Genomic DNA, 14,443 nt, shown 5'->3' on the forward strand with positions numbered 1-14,443 from the left:
CCCGTGACTGCTCGCCACTCAAGTTACCGTGATCGGTCCGTGTGCCGCACCGCCTTTCGCTTCCCGACGCTAAGTCAAGTTCCCTCGACAGCGGGCGCGCTTTGGATCGCGTGGGGGCCATGTACGCCACGTCGGCAAAGAATGATTTGCCCTGATCCCTCAGCAGCTGCTCCGAGCTATTTGAGAAGAGGTAGGAAAATTGCTCCGGGAGGGCGGCTGACACAGCGGCTTCGGTGTTAAGTTTCCCAAATTCTCCTTCAATGCTAACCGTTGCGATCGGTAAACAGACACTCTCCTTCTCGGCCACTTGCCGTATCCTAACGCACTCTCCCGTAAAATCACTCGAGGAGACGAAAGACGGGTGAACAACGTCCATAGTTGCTGCAGAGTCCCGCAGTGCTCGGCACTTCTTGCCGTTTACCTTAATTTCCTGCACATAGGGCTCCAATAGACGTATGTTCTTGTGAGTTTCCCGTATCGTTGCAAAAGCAATTCTCTCTGGGCAGCTTGCAGCGATGTGCCCTTGCTTTTTGCAATTGTAGCAGGTTAACGGTCTCCGTTTTTCAAAAGAACGCGTCATTTCGTTTCGCTGTTTCGGACCATCGTCATCATTCTGAGATGCATTCTGTCCATCCCTTACAGTTTCTTTGGGAAGGGACTCGTCGTCCTGAAACTCGCGACGCGTGATTTCCTTCCGTTCGTCGGGCTTCCCGTAAAACACATCTCTTCTATCTGCTTTTTCTACACGCACTGCCTTGCTGTGCAAGCTGCGGCGGGTGTAATACTCTTCCGCTAACTCTGCTGCCTTGTTTAGCTTAACCTCCTTTAGCCTATCTTGCAGCCAGAGCCGGACATCCTCATCAATGCAACGGTAGAACTGCTCCAACGCGATGCATTCGACAATTTTGTCGCGGTCGTCGTAAACCTCTTCGCCCTTCAGCCATTCCACCAAGTCGGCTTTTAGACGAAACGCGAAGTCAACATTCGACTCCTTACCCTTTTTTGCATACCGGAATCTCTGCCGGAAAGCTTCGGGCGACAATTTGTACTTCCGCAGCAGCGCTTCCTTCACATCACTGTAGCTCTCAAACGCCTCTTTCGATAAGCAAGTTATTACGTCTGATGCCTCCCCAGGGAGCAACGCTAACAGATTCTGTGCCCAAAGGGATCGCTCAATGCTATTCCGTTCACACACGTGCTCAAATTTCACGAGGTATTTGGCCATATCCTCTCCGACGACAAAGGGTGGAAGTTGATCGCGTATTCTTGGAACGTTAGAAGTGAGACTAGGCGCCGGCGAGTTATTTCGGATCTCCAACTCTTTCATTTTAAGCTCGTGCTCACGAATCTCTCTCCTTTCCTCCTTTTCCTCCTCGCGACGTTGCTGTTCTCTCCTTTCCTCCTTTTCCTCTTCGCGACGTTCCTGTTCTCTCCTTTCCTGCTCGCAACGTTCCTTCTCCCTTTCCTCCCTTTCCCGACGTTCATTGATACCCGCCAAGGCCTCTGCGGCTTCCTCAGCCGTTACGTCCCCAGTCCTCATGACCTCAAGGATCGCATTCTTTCTTTTAGTTGAGCCCAACTCAATGCCCAACTCCTCACAAATTTCGAGAAGTTCCTTCACCTTGTACTTCTCCATCGTTCACACTGTCCTCCTGCTGTTTACCCTTTTTGAATATACCTGCCGTACGCTACTATAACACTACTAGTAAGACATATGCAAGTATATCACACACTGCCCTGTTTACCCCCTCAGCATCCCCTGGTTTTCAAAACACTCTTACTAGGCTTGAAACACACAAGGTTATCACAATGCAACACCAAATCAATCCCTGAGCTACTATAACCTGTGTCAGAGAAAGTCTGGTGTTTGAGGTAAACTTCAGGCACTCACCGCGCCGAGGTAGCTGATGCCGGTCAATCCCACCGCTGCCACCAGTGTTACGACTCCCAACCGGTGCCACCAGTTTTACGAACTTCCAACCGGTGCCACCAGTGTTACGAACTTGCACCGCTGCACCACGATTACGGCTTTGTGGTCCCGTAGCGCTCTTCACCCGTTTCGTGACAGAGCGTTGGTAGCGAAGACTCCTAGCCTGGCGTCGATGAGAATAACAAAAGGGACTTTATACATTATATACAGGTTATCATACAGGACATAAACGGATCGGCACTGGGGCCGAGAGCTCACACAAACGCGACTGTTCTCGCACGACGGCGTCCGGCGAAAACGCGTGACACATCTCACCCCAGTCGGGAGCGACCCTCTCTCCAGGTGGGGTCGGCGGATCCTGTTTTCGAGCGGCGTGTCTCTGCTTTTATAATCCCCGAGGCCCATTGTCACTCAACCGGCCCAATACAAAGTCAGCACACGACGGTCGTCCGAGGGGTCCAACCAGCGACCGCGCTGGCCACTCGGTTCAAAGTTCGCGCGCGCGGTGACCTCCAGGCAAGGGAGGTGCGGCGCCGGGCCGTCGGGCACACGCGGACACGTCCAAACACGCTGCTCCGCCGAGGCTTCTCCCGCACGAAGGCGCAGCATCTTGACTTGTGAAGGGAGAATTATGGCGCTCGCAGGATAGATTCTGCATCTTGCAGATTCGGAATCCGGGCTTGTGGTAATGGCACAACAGTATGCACTGGCTGCTTCATCAGCGAGGCGGCAACTCGTCGCGTCCATTCCTACGCCAGCAAAACCTCCAAAACTCGTCTCATAAGGTCACCGTTCGTGTTTCCAAGAAGCTTGACCTACAGAAGAGGAAGAAACGGAAGGACGCTCGTGAAATCGTGGAAGCACTTTCATTCGCCACAGCCGTTCTCGATGGCGGGAACGAGCGAATAGTTTTCGTAAATTAAGCGGCAGCTGTTGCGGGGAGATAACGTTTATTTATCTTTCTACCGGATTCAGAAAGTCGACATTACATTGCCTGAATGGCAATCGCATTAACGTCGACAGTCATTATGAGAGGGGTTCTGCTGCAATTTCTTTTTTTTTTCTTTAGCTTAAACTATTCTTGGATGGAAGAACCCCCTCCCTCCTAACATTGCGCTCGAAGAGAAACGAAGACATCTTTCTTCGAGAGCGGGTGCTCCGTTCGCAGAAGCGGCACGAAGAGCAGGCGGCTCGCGAGCGCTTGTCTACGCCCAACCGGCGGCACGCAGCCGCTGCATTACGATGCAGTTCAACTGTATTCATATGGCGCAGCAGCCCCGACGCACAATGCTGAAGGCCGAACCGTCACGACGCAGCTTTTATTGAACTGGCTGAGATGATGTGCACGCCGTATTCGAGCTGTAAGGATCTGGAGACGATCCCGATTGCTGTCCCCCAGATTTTGGACCTTGCCGTTGGATCCGGGAGTTGGCCGAGGTTGAGGAGGACGTCGGGATGAAAACTGGAGGTTTATTTACATTATTTACAGTGAGAGTACAAAGAAATTAACAGTCATAAAGTCATTACGGCCGGTAGCAACTCGGATGGTGGGGCCCGTGGCAAGAAGCTCAAAAGAGGTGAATGAAGGAATGCTCTCTTGCTGCTCCCGGTCTCTGGCTTTTAAGCCCTTCGGTGTCTCGAAGTCACGTCACGTTCGGCCAGTCGGCGAGCCTGCTCAGGTGTCGTCATTTTCGGCCAATGGTAGGCGCCCGTGCGATTGTGTCACACCCGGCGCACAGGCTCGCTCCTTGGGCCCCAATTGTCCGAGAGCTTACTTCTCTCTGCGGTATTGCCTTCCCGGTCTGCAACTACCTTCACAAAGGCGGATGGGGGGATTGCTGCCAGGGCTTCACGGTGCATTACATCCGTCTTGTCTCGGGACCCACGTTACCTGGAACAGTGCCAGGCTTTCGCAACACTTTCGGGAAGAGTCAAGGAGCGAATAGCTCCACCTGCGGCGCACGAGGTGGGGGACGCCAACTCGATTGCACGTGCCGCGCCTCGGGAACGGGGTAGATCTGCTTCTGCGTTCCTTACTTAGGTGTGGTGCGATTCGATGTGGTCTGGTGAACTCGAAGGAGGCTCAGGAAAAGGTCCCGTATCTAACAGAGCGCAAAATTGTCACATCAATTAAAACAGCAGCCACAATTGATTAGTGCGCCTTTTCAATCCACGCGTGATTGCCCCGAAGCCACAATCAGGTTGAGAGAAGCGCCATATATGGAAAGCTCTCGATTACTTGTGACCACATGAGATTCTTATATTGTCTTAATGTGCGCCTAATGATCGGTACACGAGCCCTTTTTACGTTCCGCTCGCACCTGGAAATGGCCGCCGCGGCACAGGGCTCAAACCCGCGGCCTCGTACGCCGCAGCCATAGCCATTAGAACACGGCGGAGGGCATTTCAAGGTATTAGCACTGCTCGCTCTTGGCGTCCTTTCTTTCGCTGCGGTCATCCATTTTCCACCAATGAGGAGTATACAGTAGAGAGAAGGCTATTTATATCCCCAGGTATTACTCATTTGCCGCTGCTTTGCTGAAATGCGGCGCTTTCGTTGACGCGGTTCTTCTTCTGCTTCCCTCGCCTCCCCCGCCCCTTTTCGTATTTATTGCCAGCGACCTTTTATCTCTGCGGAAGGGCACAGGAAGCGAAGTGATAGCGGCCACGCAAGGGCGCCACGGTTGTCGGTCCCAGCGTCGGCCGGGTCGGCACACCGTCGATCTCTTCCCCCGCGTCAGCTTCCTTCCGGCAAACGACGTCAGCTCAATCTCCCTCTCCTTTACGGCCACCCCGCTGCGGCGACCTCTCGAGGGCCGCTGCACGTCCCCTGGACTTGGCAACAACGTACACACGCTTACGCACGTTCGCATGGTGGACACGGGCGGCGGTAAGGGGAAGCCGCGACGCTTTTTCTTTTTTTTCTATCTGCGCGCTTGTTTTAGCTCGGAGGATACCACGCACGCGCGCAGCTCTTCCTTTTCGAGCGCGGGCAGGTTTCCTTTTCCTGTGCCTAATTGACGCCACCCGGCGGTTCACTACGTCCGGCGGCGGGTTCCGCGCGGCTAGAGCGCGACCGAGGAGCCCGCGGCCATCGCCCGGAAAGCAGGTGGGATCGCCCTCCTCGAGATCGAGCCCGCATCGCACTAATCAGCCCGCTTCATGACAAATTCAGCGGGGGAGCGCTGGTGCTTTGGCGGGATCAAATTTGAGTGGGGTATAGTGCGGAACACAAACGCGCTCCTTCTGGAACGCTCCACAGCGACCGCTCCTGGCTGGCCATTGAACGAGCGACCCATGGACAACGCATACTGATGGTAGAGATGGTAATTCATGGTTGGACGTGCAACGAAGAATACGCGACTACAAGCGAAGGAAAATACAAGGCGCCGGCCACCTGATGCTTACTGCATGTTTAAGTTCTTTAGCCTTTATTTTTCAGTAGCAATTAGATCATTCAGCCATTGCTCTAGAGGAGAATCATCGCGTATACAGTAAGTAACCTTCGTAATATACCATCTGCCCTTTTCTTTTTGACGAGTGGGGAAGGGGGCCGGGACATTTTTAATGTCATATCGAGCACGTGCACACTTCGGCTTGTAAGGTGGATTACCTTAAGATACGGGCATGTGCGAGAAATAGGAATGTCCACGCAGGCAGCTATTTGAAATATTCACTATATAATTTGTAAGATTATTCCATTCAAGACACATGTTGAAAGTGAGAAACTGAAGCCGAGCAGTAGTGAAGTCATCTCTGCGAAGCAAAAATACTAAATTTAACACCACATTGGAAATATCCGTCTTTAAAATGTAAAGCGAAATGCGCATTGGCGTTCCAGTTAAGAAGTTCTGCTTGCTGGGCCAGTTGGTTTATATTGTAGCTTGAGAGAACCAGCGAAAAAAACTGAGACGCAAACACGATGGAAAAAAGAAACACCACAACGCTGGACTAACAAGTGACATATATTTGAAAAAACGAATCAGCTCTCGAACATCGACCGCCGACGATGAGGCTGAGGTTCAAAAATAAGGAGTAGAAATAGGGCAAAACGGTGTGTTCATCAATTTAAAGAATTTGTGCCTTGCTAAGAGCATTGTGCATGCGTTGACGGTTGAAATTAGAGAGTTGATTCGTTTTTTTTTTTTCACATATATGTCATTTGCTATAGTTCAGCGTTGTGGTGTCTCTTCTTTCCGTCGCGTTTGCGTCTCAATTTTTTTCACTGGTTTTCTCAAGCGCCACCTGAGAGTTTCCCAGCAACTTTCCTTTAGCAGTTCTGGACAATCTGAACTGAAACGACGCCAATGCATTTCTCGCTCCAGTATCATTTGAGCGCCGGCGCGATGGTGATGGAGCAGCCAGAGCGGCTTTTGGAGTACTGTCGTGTCTTTTCGTGCACAACTACCGCAACAACGATAGAAGTCAGCCAGAAGCCGTCAAATATCTGTGCGAATCCGCAAAAGGTTCGACAGAAAACTTTCAGGAAAAAAAAATAGAATATGGAAAAGAGCCCTCCCCAACCCCTTTCTTTTTCTTTCTTTTTTTTTATATATGACGCAAGTATCACTGAATTAAGATGACGAAGCTACGGATACCGTAAATATGTATCTAAGGTCTGTAAATATTATGGTGGAGTGTTTGTACGCGTTCAGAACAGAAGCAGTTGATTCATGCGCTTTTATTTATTTATTTATTTATTTATCTATTTATTTATTTATTTATTTATTTATCATCTTTTGCGATGTGAAATTCAATGGAGCAAATGAATTAAAAAAGTGATCTCCAATCCAAGTTCTGAAGATGGTTGGACAGCGAAGCTGTAAACGACAACTAGAACGAGTACCCATTGCGACGTAGGTTGAAATTATTCACGTGGCGACATTCACGTGTATTTTACCTAATTATTAGCCGAAGACGTTTCGACGACCTGCGTAATTGGCTTCCGCCGCTGCTTCGTGCACCTGGAAAGAATGGACCAGAGAAAAGAGAAATTCGCCGCTCCTTCTATGATATGGTTCGAACGCTTCTTTTGAGCTTGCTCCTTATTGAAATTAATGCTGTTCCGCTTGTTGCATGCGTGATTCCAGAGAATGTATGCACTGTTCGCTTCATTTTCCTGAGTGCTTGTAGCCTCTGTCTCACGGAGATATGAGCCATTGCATTTGGGGGTATTAGCCATACACGATGATAGTTTTCTGTCGACGTTACACCATGGAGAAATCCCGGGATCCTCTCTATAGACAGTTTCGCTGCAAACATTTTCACCCTCACATCTGTAATCTACATTCGTTATGACAAGAAGAAACCGGCGCCATTCATATACTGATTGAAAAACCCTTATTAACTTGTTCAAGATGTTTGCTAAATTGCTCTAGCGAAGCTGATTTTCTTCTTGCAGCGAACCTCTATGCGATTGCACTGTCTAATGCGGAGCAAGTACGGAACTTCTTTTAGTTCTTTTTAGAGCGCAGCTCTTTGGCGTCCGTTCCTGGGTTTCGCGTCGTCGTCGTCGTCGTCGTCGTCGGCGTTGTCGTCGTCGGCGTCGGCCTCGTAACCAGCTCGCCGACGAATCTGCTGCTCCGCCGCTGCGCATGCGCGCTGTCGGCTCTCCGGGCGAGGGAGGATGATGGAAGGGAGGAGGAGAGACTGTGGAGGAGGGCTGGCTACACAAATGGCTCTTTGGCGTCCGTTCCTGGGTTTCGCGTCGTAGCTCGCCGACGAATCTGCTCCGCCGCCGCGCATGCGCGCTGTCGGCTCTCCGGGCGAGGGAGGATGATGGAAGGGAGGAGGAGAGACTGTGGAGGAGGGCTGGCTACACAAATGGCTCTTTGGCGTCCGTTCCTGGGTTTCGCGTCGTCGTCGGCGTTATCGTCGGCCTCATAACCAGCTCCGCCGCCCTTTCATCCCCCCAGCGCTAGCAGCGACCGACTGATACCGCTTTCGTGAGTCCGCTACCGCACTCACGAAAGACGTCGTGCACTTCCTGCAACTCGCATTAACCGTCCATCGATCCACACCGATGTTAGTAGTGGGGGACTTTAATGTTGACATAAAGACAAACAGCAATTTCCTAACACTTATGCGGGAGAACATCCCGTTCCTCTCGCTCGTAACGCGTCCCACGGCTGTGACAACCTCGCGAGGCACTTGTATAGATCTCGTCTTTGAGAATCAAGCATTGGTGTACCAAGTCAAACATATATCAGTCTATTTCTCCGACCACAAAGCTTCCTTCATGACTGTCAAGAACTGTTAGTGGAGTCTTTGTTAAAGGAATACGTGTGAAAAATAAAAAAAAATTCTGTGATAGCGCATACATGTGTTGCTCGATTTCTTTGCCTCAATCTATCGAAAAGGTGAAACAGCTTATTTGCTGCGCTCAAATTTCGCATTAGGAAGTAACGTAATCGTCGGTAATTTTTTTTTAAGCCTACAGTTTCTTCAACAAGACCACCTCAGTCATATACGCCAATTTAACCTTTCCGATAGATTACTTAATGCGACTGACATTACTTACAATGACAAATCACTGTTGTCGTTTAAGCAATTGGCAACATGTAATAAATTAATATAATAATAAATTACAAGCCGCTCCAGCGAAGCCGATTAGTACACAAGACATGTCCATTTGTAATAACAATCTTTAGTCAAGCCCCAGTTCTCGAATGTAAGTCTTCAAAATGTACCATAAAATATATTGGCTTTGCACGTATTTCTGTCCCGCAGATTTTCAGAAAGCAACTTATGAAACGTCTATATAACTTTCGTCGCATTTTTTTAATGTCGATATTGCAAGTGGTGCTTTCGTCTGGTTTTCTGGGAAATTGACTTTTCCTGGTTAACTTGAATTCCGCAGTTGCAACGGGCTCATAAGTGATTATTCAACAATAATTAAATTTAGTTAACTTTTCAATTACTCAATGGGATTTTGTTTCGTAAGTGATCAAGCTGAATTGGCGAAAACTGGCCAATAGCGATCTGCCATACGTGATGTTCAAGATTCTTATAGAGGAAACGAAAGCTGTGGTATTCTTGCAAAACCCTTAGAAGTTCTAAATACCAAGTAAATGAATATGCCAACATTATTGAAATTTTTTATTGAAGTAGTTTATTATGCACGTTACCAGTAACATATCGTGTCACGAAACTGGATAACACAAAAAATCGACAATAAGCTCTTCTTTCATGCGCGATATTTCACGGCGTTATTACGAAAGACTTCATCCATCTAGAACGTTGCAGAATATGCGAGCGTAGTGCAGTAAAAACGTTATTTTCAAGATATTTACGCGGATTACCGTGTAAATCAATCAGCCATTCAATCAATTGATCCATGGATCAGTACGGACGTACGACCTACTCAGTGGTGTTCGTACCGGAGAAAGATGGCAGTAATGAGTTTTATTTCCATTAGCGGGGCAAGCACCAGGCAGGCAAGTCACCGTTCTCGGCTGCAAATGGTAACTGGTAACCTCCATTATATATCTAGCCTCACTGTGTGTGTGATATTCTATCCCATATTCGTTCCCGTGTTCAATTTTTTTTTAATCCTACCCACACACCATGTAACCAACCGAAAATTTGCCATGTCTGTCTTACTTATGTGGACGTCGTTCACCGTGTGCCTCCTAATTGGCGCCCGCAGTCAGCCGGAGTTCATTGGTGTGTTGTGAAACCTTGGGCTCTAGTATATGTGGATTAGATCCACCATCGCCCTGCCGTGCGGGGCTTAGCACCGTCTTGGGAAAATCGGATATCCACGAGGCTCAGTCCATGCCGAGTGTGTTAAGGACCTTTACGGCCTCGCGGCAAAGGCAACGCTATCATAGGCTCCGGCTTCCTGTAGACGCCCCTCCGGATTGACCCGGCCTAGGGAAGTCGGCCCGTAGCCATTTTCTGTATCGCTCCAACATCTGTGTGTTTACTACGCTTTTTCTTAAACCTCCGCACTGTTGGGGTCGATGGCGAGTGGTCCGCAACCCTGCCGATAAAAAAAAAATTATGGAAAAGCTGCCTGACCTCCCCTGCTACCCCCCGAAACATAAAGAGAGAAATACGAAGTTCTCTGAGGCGGTGGCCCTGTTCTTTACTGCTCGATTTTAGAGCGCAGCTCTGAGGCACCCGTTCCTGTGTTGAGCGTCCGCGTGCCTCGGCGTCGTACCTCGTAACCGAGCGAACAAGCACAACGAAAGATGAAAGCGAACGCGGAGCGCAGCGCGGAAGATGAAGGAGGAAAGCGCGAGAAGGAAAGTGGAGGAGGAGCGAAGAGGAAACGGCCTGCGCTGAGTTGCCGGTGGCCACGGCATCCGTAGCCGCGTGGGCAATCGCATCTGCGCTTCCGGAGGGGGAGGGGGCAGGATGGCGTGAGGTGGGGAGGGGTACATTCGTCCACTGCGTCAGCTGCTGAGGTCAGCCCGCGGTAGCAGCGTGTATGACGGGCATCATGGCTCCTGCAAAAGGCGATGGCGAGCGTCTACGAGTAAGGTAGTGTTCCTGTATATGCTCCGAGCATATACAGGAACACTAGAGTAAGGCTCGATGTGACGCCCCCTTGGGTGTTGTCACCGCTGACAATGGTGGCACGATTTCACCGCGACGAAGGACCGCTCTCGTCGTTGGTGGAACGAAAGCGTGAGAAGTGTAGGTACGCGCAAGACGGGCTGTGCTGCGGCGATGAGTACGATATGGCGTCGTCTGTATGGAAACAAAACGCTGCATGAGCGGAGATCTGTCTACGACGGCTGCTGTGAATCGCCCCCACGCGTCACCCACGCGCAGCCTTTCGCGATCTTCCGATTAGCGTGGCAGTCGCGCCACACTTCGCTCCGGTTTGCAATGTGCCTCACGAGACAGATTTCCGCGCCAGCTACGCTACTCCCAGCGTTCTATTCTTAACATAAACTGTGCACCTATATAATCATAATACAAAATATTGAATCGTGAAATGAAAATAGGCATAGAGCTGGGCTCAAATTTCGCATTAGAGAGTAGCATAATCATTGTTGAAATTTTACTTCAGTTTTGACTAGTTGTTTACATCGTGCCTGGGCTTCATTGCTCAGGAATTCAGTGAGAAGTGTAGCAACCTATGAGCCTATTGAAACCAGGTACGAAGCCTTCATTGCCTTTTTTCTCGGGGTGTCTCCCACCGCTACTGCGGTATGCAGCCGAGAACGGCGGCACGAGCCATATATGACCGCCAACGTATTTTGAGGCACATGATTGCAACGCAGAAGTGCGTCCAAGGTTGTGCCAACACGCACCATGCGACTGACATCATCAAGATAGTCATTGAACATCAAGGCGCTGATGGCCCGTCTCCAATGACCATGGTAGAACCGAGCGAACGTGATAGCAAGAGACCTCGTCTAGATGAAACACACAATCAGGAGAACGACAGTACTTCAAAATATGACCTAAGCGATTATGAAGCCCTTGAGTGTGATGACGCAACTTTCACTTTCCTGACCTATAAGAAGAAAAGAAGTGAAGGAATTCCGGTGGTGTTCATTCCGTCAGAAGGACAGAATTTAGTGAATCCAAGTCATGCTGCCTCAAAAATTGTCTCGGCAGCAAAGTAAAAAGTTCTGATGTTCCGAGTAAACAGAGAGGGCAGTTTTTCAGTGAGTGGCACCTCAGTGCCACCTGCGGATGGATGATGGATGAAAAACGTTTATTCAACGGATTGAGAGTTTGCAGGCCTAACATGGCCCTTTACATAGGTGGAGTCCTTAGTCTGGGACCCTACTGGACGAAGCTGCTACCCGCGCCCGTTGGACTAGAGCCCTTTGGGACTCCAGCGCCGAGCAATTGAGTAGGGCTGCCTCCCATGCCTCTCTAGTGGGGGAAGGGTTGGGGGGAAGGGACGGATTCATCTGACATGCCCACACCATGTGAAAGTTATCGGAGACTTCCCCACAGTGAGGGCATCGCCCATCAACTTTTGGGTCAAAATGTTTTGCTATTGCAGGACACAACAGGGGGTTTGTCTGCAGGCGCCGCAGTGTTCGTTCATCGGCCTTACTGAGGCCCTTAGCAGGGACCGGGAAAAGCCGATGACGTTCGCAATAGTATGCCAGAATTTCCCTGAACCGCAGAAGCGGTTGTCTAATCTCTGAGCCGGAAGAGTCTGGTTGAGGTGCCCGGTGGGTAAGCGCTCGGGCGGCCGCGTTCGCAGCCTCGTTACCTCTAAGGCCCTGGTGGCCCGGAGTCCAAATAATGCGTTTGGGTGAGGGGTCCGATTCCCTCACGGCTCGCTGTAAAATGCGGTAGGCTAAAGGTGATACCTCGCCCGCCAGGTAGTGCTCACAGGCTCTGCGCGAATCTGTGATGATTACCTTCGAATTCGGGTCCGAGGCGGCAAGTGCTATAGCAACCTCCTCGGCCTGCGCGGAGTTGAAAGCGCGGTAGGAAAGTCCGTTAACTCGTTGGTCCTGGTGAACTACGGCAACCGTGTAGAATCCAGCGGGCGACGGCCCTGCCACATCAGCGTAGTATACACCCTGCTTTAATCCATATTGGTGTTCGAGAGCCCGAGCGCGCGCCTTTCGTCTGCCTTCATGTGTCTGCGTGTCCATGTTGCGCGGGAGTGGAGGGACCCAGAGCTTGTGACGCCAGAGCTCCGGAAGCCTGCATGTCTCCTCTGGAATGCACTCGTGTTGTATGTGCAAGCGGTCTAGCAAGTGGCGCCCGGACACCGTCTGCGAGAGTCGCGTGTATTGGTTCACAAGGTGGGCCTCCTTTAACTCCTGGTAGGAGTTAAGCACACCTAGAGCCAACAACTTAGCGTTGCAGGTAGCCACCGGGAGGTCCAAAGCTCGCTTTGTAACCTTCCTTATGATGGCGTCGATGCGTTCATCGTGCTTCTTTGTAGTTCGAAGGTAGGGTACGGAATATAGGATCCTGCTGGTTACGAAGGCATGGGCGAGCCGAAGCGCGTCCCTGCCCCGCAACCCGCCGCGTTTGTTGGAAACGCGGTGGGTCATAGGTCCGACCTGTTCGCCTATGCGTTTGAGTTTGTCGACAGTGGATTCCGGGCTGAGTCTGTGATGGATGAACAGACCCAGGATCCGGATCTCCTCGACCTCTCTAATAGGACCTCCCATCAGAAAGAGACGCAAACTCGTGTTGTCTTTGGGATTGGTTTTAATGTGAAGAAGTTTCGATTTCGCAGGAGCGCATTGGAGACCACAGTGGATAGCATAACTATCGACGATGGAGGCGGCCCGCTGGAGGCGGTCCTCCATTTCCCCAACGCTCCCTTCGGTAGTCCAAATTGTTATGTCATCCGCGTAAAGTGCGTGTTGGATGCCTTCCACCCGGGCCAATTGATGTGGAAGCTGCATCATGGCAATGTTGAAAAGGAGTGGCGACAAGACCGCTCCTTGGGGAGTGCCCCGTGTGCCCATGGTGTATGGGCCATATTCCTCGTCCTCGATCTTAAGGAGGGCCTGACATTCGAGAGGAAATCTCTGACGTAAGCGAATGCCTTGTGCCCGCAATCCGTGGTGCTCAGGTTTGCCAGGATGCTGCCGTGACGAACGTTGTCAAAGGCCCCCCTAAGATCGAGGGCAAGGATGGCCTTGTCATTGTGGCGCATGGCTGTGGGTCGTATTATGTCGCGATGTAGTTGGAGGAGGACGTCCTGTGCAGACATATGCGGGCGGAAACCAAACATAGTGTCTGCAAAGAGGCCCTTAGCCTCCATGTAAGGAGAGAGGCGATACCGAACCATCTTCTCCATAAGTTTGCCCGCAGACGAAGTGAGTGAAATGGGCCTTAAGTTGTCGGTATTTACGGTCTTGCCTGGCTTAGGGATGAAAGGGACCAAGGAGGACTTCCAATCAGGAGGGAGTGGACGCCCGTCCCAGATCTGATTAATGTACTCTAGCAAGTGAAGGCAGGCCGAGTCCGGAAGATTCGCCAATAGTTTCACTGTTATGCGATCACGGCCCGGAGCCGTACCTCTGCGCATCTTAGCTAAAGCCGCCCTAAGGTCGTGGAATGTAAAAGGGGCATCAAGATCTGGATTAGGCTTGCCCGCGTACTCGTACTCGGGCCCAATCGGGTCCTCTATGCGGCAGAGATACCTGTCGCATAGCGTGTCCGCGAGTTGAGCTGTCGTGCCTTGGTACCCGTGCAAAGCTCTCAGAAGTTGTGGTTGCGTCTCCCCTCTCGTCTGAGTGGGGTCAATGAGGCTGCGAAAGAGACGCCACGTCCCTCTCGAGCTCATTTGACGCGCTGCCAAATTGCACTTTTCCATCCAATTTGAGTCCGTGAGCTGGGCAGCATACGCTGCGGCTTGCTCCGTGAGTTCGGTAATGCGAGCCTTAAGCTTCCGATTCAGCTTTTGCTTCTTCCACCGTTTGGTAAGGCTTCGGCGCGCCTCCCACAGGTGCATTAGGTGATTTTCCACTGCGGGGATGTCTTCGGAAGTCTGAACTGTCGTAACGTGTTGTTGCTGTATTATGTGTAATTGCTTTGCCCACTCAGCGTAACCGCTAGAAAAGA

General features: G+C 50.8%; 1 protein-coding gene across 1 annotated transcript; it reads right to left on the reverse strand.

Annotated features, from left to right (window-relative positions):
- Window positions 1-11,664: 11,664 nt before the first annotated feature.
- Window positions 11,665-13,354, reverse strand: LOC135900119 (uncharacterized). The gene has a single exon (XM_065429559.1). The coding sequence runs from the start codon at window positions 13,339-13,341 to the stop codon at window positions 11,665-11,667; it is 1,677 nt and encodes a 558-aa protein (XP_065285631.1). The 5' UTR covers window positions 13,342-13,354.
- Window positions 13,355-14,443: the final 1,089 nt, after the last annotated feature.

Source organism: Dermacentor albipictus, chromosome 1 (assembly GCF_038994185.2).
Source record: "Dermacentor albipictus isolate Rhodes 1998 colony chromosome 1, USDA_Dalb.pri_finalv2, whole genome shotgun sequence".
Classification (NCBI taxonomy): domain Eukaryota; kingdom Metazoa; phylum Arthropoda; class Arachnida; order Ixodida; family Ixodidae; genus Dermacentor; species Dermacentor albipictus.

What these genes read in the sequence shown, in the direction of transcription:
- LOC135900119 (XM_065429559.1), bottom strand. Translation starts at nt 13,341, where the DNA reads ATGGGCACACGGGGCACTCCCCAAGGAGCGGTCTTGTCGCCACTCCTT.